At 38.8% G+C, this 5,414-nt stretch overlaps 1 protein-coding gene across 1 annotated transcript; it reads left to right on the forward strand.

The window, feature by feature from the left end:
- Positions 1-339: 339 nt before the first annotated feature.
- LOC137719490 (aquaporin PIP1-2-like) lies at positions 340-1,906 on the forward strand. Its single transcript, XM_068458531.1, has 4 exons — positions 340-790; positions 892-1,190; positions 1,316-1,456; positions 1,639-1,906. The coding sequence occupies exons 1-4, from the start codon at positions 454-456 to the stop codon at positions 1,729-1,731; spliced, it is 870 nt and encodes a 289-aa protein (XP_068314632.1). The 5' UTR covers positions 340-453; the 3' UTR covers positions 1,732-1,906.
- The last annotated feature ends 3,508 nt before the right edge of the window (positions 1,907-5,414 follow it).

Below are 5,414 nucleotides of genomic sequence, written 5' to 3' on the forward strand. Positions count from 1 at the left end.
GCATGTCATACATATTATCTTATTATGTTCTTAACAATTAATTCGATAACAACATGACTTATTAACAAATTGTTAACATGTAACTCGGTAATAACTCGACTCGATAACGAATTAAACAATTACCTACTATTATTATGTCGTTTTATATCAAATTAACAATTCAATGCAAAAAATTACCACTAACTTGTAAAAACTCATTCGTCGCTCACATGATAATAAAAATAAATAAGTTAAATAAAATCAAAATTAATAGAGCCGTTGGGTCCCGCCACCACCCTCCCTCACTTCACCAGCTTCCAAAACTCAGGCGCTCGCTGTGCTATATATAAGTCCCACTCTGTAAATCCACTCATAACACAACCATTACTCACACTCTCAGATCTCAAAGATCCAACGGTCATCAGTCACCGGGAGCTCGATATCTGCTTGGTCTGATCTTGTAATTAAAGCGAAATGGAGGGCAAGGAAGAGGATGTTAAGCTGGGAGCGAACAAGTACTCGGAGAGGCAGCCGATCGGGACCTCGGCTCAGAGCCAGGACGAAGGGAAGGACTACAAGGAACCGCCGCCTGCTCCACTATTCGAGCCCGGCGAGCTGACGTCATGGTCGTTCTACAGGGCCGGGATCGCCGAGTTCATCGCCACTTTCCTGTTCCTCTACATCACAATCTTGACGGTGATGGGCGTTGTCAAGTCGAAGTCGAAGTGCACGACGGTCGGGATTCAAGGAATCGCTTGGGCTTTTGGCGGGACCATCTTCGCCCTCGTCTACAGCACCGCCGGCATCTCCGGTAATGAATTTCCCCCCAAAAAACGCAGCCGTGTCATTAATCCATTCTTAATTATAAATAAATCTTGATTAATGGTGGTGATCTTATTGTTTATATCTCAGGTGGTCACATAAACCCGGCGGTGACTTTCGGGCTGTTTTTGGCCAGGAAGCTGTCGCTGACCAGGGCGGTGTTCTACATAGTTATGCAGACCCTCGGAGCTATCGCCGGTGCCGCCGTCGTGAAGGGCTTCGAGAAGAGCTCCACCTTCGAGATGCTGGGCGGTGGTGCCAACTCTGTTGCCCATGGTTACACCAAGGGTCAAGGACTTGGTGCTGAGATCATCGGCACCTTTGTCCTCGTCTACACCGTTTTCTCCGCCACTGACGCTAAGCGTAGCGCCAGAGACTCCCACGTTCCGGTACGCATGTCTAGTCTCCGATCATTTACCTAGCTGAGCTTGAACTTCCTGATTTTATTATTTTGTTGGCGTTTAATTTGGTTTGGTGATTAACTGGCTGTGAATTTTGAATGGGTTTTGATCAGATTTTGGCTCCGTTGCCAATTGGGTTCGCCGTGTTCTTGGTGCACTTGGCTACCATCCCCGTCACCGGAACTGGCATCAACCCAGCAAGGAGCCTTGGCGCTGCCATCATCTACAACAAGCAGCATGCTTGGGATGACCACGTAAGTCTTCCTAGTTGATCCTAAACTGCTTTTACAAGACGCACTTCTGTTCTTAAATGAAAGTGCTTTTGTGGGGGCACTTTCCAAAAGCCATTGTTGTATTCCAATTTCAAAAACGCATTCAATGGATTCTGAATTTTTGTTCTAACTTTTAGTTTCTATTTTATTTTTCATTGTGGCAGTGGATATTCTGGGTTGGACCGTTCATTGGGGCAGCACTTGCAGCTTTGTACCACGTGGTTGTGATCAGGGCCATCCCTTTCAAGTCCAAGTGATTACCGTTAATTACGTCTCAAATCGTTTTTATGATCATCTTTCAAGCCAATCTTCAATCGAGTTTGTGTTATTTTCTCAGATGTAATGCTTTTGTTTTAAGGGTATTTTGTACGTAATTAAGTTATTAAGCTGTTAATTAATCGTGATATGAGCAAGCAAAAACATGTGTGTTGATGGATGCGTTTCAACTCTGAAGACTCAAAGGGCCTTCTGATCCTTTCCTTTTTAGGGAGAGCCCCACCAACCCCATCCATCTGAATCATCTGATGGTGAGTGCTCATTTGATTTGCATCAAGTGGCTGTGAATTTGTGTATTTTTCCAAAGGCATATTTGTCATTGGCTTCCGAATTTTAATTTTTAGCATTAGCTTTTTTTTTTTAATTTTAATTTTAATTTTAATTGATTACTTTTTTAACTTTTATAAATAATTAATTTTTCTTTCAACTTTAATTTTAACCGATTATTTCTTGAATGAACTAACATCAAGGAAGAAATTGTCTATTTATCAAAGTTCTAGCAAGTAAATGGTTCAAAGAGGTAATCGGTTAGAATTAAAATAGTTCAAAGAGCTAATTGGTTAGAATTAAAATTTAAAAAAAAAAAAATATTACAGCTTCATATAAGTTCATGGGTAAATCAGTAAGTATCTCTATTTTTCAATTTCAGAAATTACACCTACCTTTATTCCGTGTCGCCATTTACTTGGGAATTAAATAAAGGCCTAATTTGTTTAATAGTTTTTGTGGTGTTAGGGTAGTTGAAATATAGTTTTTATGGTGAAAAAATAGGATTTAATCTTCTGTGGTAAAGTCTGTTAGAATTTATATCTAAAATTGAAAATTTAAACAATTTGTTGTTAATTATTACCAGGTGAGCTTCACATATTAGGTTAAAATGAAACTTTTTGTTAATTGTTAACATGTGAGACTGACTCGCATGCTAATAATTAACAAAAAATTGACGAAATTTTTAATTTTAAGCATAAATTCAAACATACTTTATCACATGGGGTTAAATAATAATTTTTTTACCATAAAAACTATCTTTTATCACCACAAAACTATTAATCTAATTAAGTCTTAAATAAATTATTGGAGAGAGAAAGGAGTTGTTGAAGTTAGGTAGCAAGTAGCCACCAAGCCAACGATGATGTGGTGACTTCTTGTTAATTGAGCTTAATTACATGTTTAATAATTCATTAGACGCATAAACAAAACCACATGTCATTTCATTAGCAATTTAGTAGTTGAATCTGAGATGCGGATGTGTGTCTAAAATCATTATCAACAGTCGGCTAAAATTTAAGGTATAAAACGAAAGTAGAAGCCTTTGAGATGCTCAAAATGATTAGACGCGAAAATAAAAATATCGTTTAAAATCATCCCATACCGGGGACTTGCGGTAGATAAGTTTTTTTTTTAAATAAAATAATTCATCGACCACTTGTAAGTTATACACAATTTTTTCTTTCAATATACCTTAAACATCATAGATAATTTAATCCGATCTTATCCAATCCTTTAAACCAAACTAGACCTAAAGTGATTTATTTAAAAACATAATTATTAGTAGATAGGATTAGGACCACTGGCCTAATATCATTTAAAGACATGCCCACAAAGTTTTTTTATTTTTTTATTTTTGAGAAAAGAGAGAGAGGAAACCTCAATTTTTTTGAAAAGGAAACTGTTATTAGCACTTTTAAAATCTCATTCTACACTCATCATAAGTGTATTTTTCTTTCTAATTATAGAAAGTTTGGAGTAAAATAAGATTTTTGGAGTGCAAAAAACAATTCCCATTTGAAAACTCTCCAAATTTTATATTTAACCAAGTATAAAGAGAATTTAACAGAAAGATCAACTTGAAATATGTCAAAACTTTTGGTGAGAGTAGTGGTTGATAGTTAAATAACAAAATAATAAAAAAGATTGAGTTGTTAATAATAAAAGGGGTTTTTAGATTTTAGGGTTTCAATAAGATTGTTTTTATATTTTAACCTGAATGGTTTTCAAAATATAATATAAGTCCCTATTTTTAAAGCTTACCATATTTAAGTAATTACAGCACATTTATAATTTATGAACCTACCATTCGAAATTCTTTACCCATCCATAATTATGTTTTTTATTTTGTGACACACCCCGACCGAGATCGGAGCGTGTTGGCCGTCACACGAAGGTGACGTAGCCATGTGCACGTGCGGAAGCTAATAGGGTAGTAATATAAAAGTACGAATAATTAGAAACTAGCATACAAAGTACTAAAATAAGTGCTAGTAAGTGAGATACAATTTCAGAGCAGGTCTATAGCAGCCCAAACAAAAACGACAACAGTAGTACGCCCGAATCCGACCCTACAATGTGGAGTGTCTGTCAGAACGCCGGAAAGCTCTCAAGGGAAACCACCGCAACGGCTAAGCAACTAGAACCTGGAGGGGCGCAAAACAAAAGCGTGAATGGGCAAAAACAAAGCTCTTTGAAAATCATTCGTAAAAATACTTTCTAACCCCTCGCCGTAAAACCTGTATACTTCCCAGAAAATAAACATATATACGTATGTATAAACATGCCAAACATGCTCCAGGGTATGCCAATCATGCTTAAGATATGCCATGCCAAAGCCTCATAATGAATGTAAGTGCCCAGGTATAAATCACATCAATAACATAACATCTGGCAGCCGGAGTCACCTAACGTGACCTGTACGGCTGCATATAGAGCTCAAATCTCACAATCAATAACTGAACCTGCCCACGAGTCGGAACCACCTAAAGTGGTCTGTACGACAGGCCTGGGTGTAATATCTATGTACGCTCTAGTGCTACGATCACGTGAAGGCTGTGCGAGTAATCGCGGGTCACCTACGAGTCGGAACCACCTAATGTGATCTGTACGACAGGCCTATGCACCTAACTTGGATCCAAGCTGAGCGTGTGGTGCGGGAGGTGAACATCACGTGAAGGACTGTGCCCTACTCTGGACGGGAGCACTAACACCGGGGGTGCAGGTTATGAGCTCTCTAAGTCTCTCAAGCTACTGCTGGAAGTAAATATGAATACCACTTACCTGGCACTTACCTGTGCGTCCTCAGCACCCAATATGCATATATATATGTATGCCACTACTAATGCGTGCAATGATGCATAAACGATAATAATAACATGCATGGCATAAGGCAAATAACCCTTTTTAAATCAAATTCTGGGAATATAAATGTATATAGGTATATACGGAAAACAAAAGCCCACTCACTGGTATGTAGAAGGGTCGTAGCCCCCCTATCTCGCGTGTGTACGCTCGTCCTTGGGGTACGTGTCACCTAAATGTGAAACAACTATAAAAACGTTAACTTTAAAGCACATAACCCATTTCTCGTAATAACTTCTCATACATTGCTCAAAATGGACAAATGAATATACCAACGTGCTCTACACAACCTCAGGATCACAACCATAATTTTAAAATAATTTTTGGATCCCGCACGCGCCCCCACGCGCCAGAACAGGCACGAACCCACGCGCCCCCACGCGCGGCCACGTGCCAGGCACACTGATGGTGTCAACAGACGCCGTCAGGAATATTCCGTTAAACTGACGGAATATTCCGTTAAACTTAACCCCTGCCGTTAGGAATATTCCGTTAAACTTAACCCCTGCCGTTAGGAATATTCCGTTAAACT

This window comes from Pyrus communis, chromosome 16 (assembly GCF_963583255.1).
Source record: "Pyrus communis chromosome 16, drPyrComm1.1, whole genome shotgun sequence".
Taxonomy (NCBI): domain Eukaryota; kingdom Viridiplantae; phylum Streptophyta; class Magnoliopsida; order Rosales; family Rosaceae; genus Pyrus; species Pyrus communis.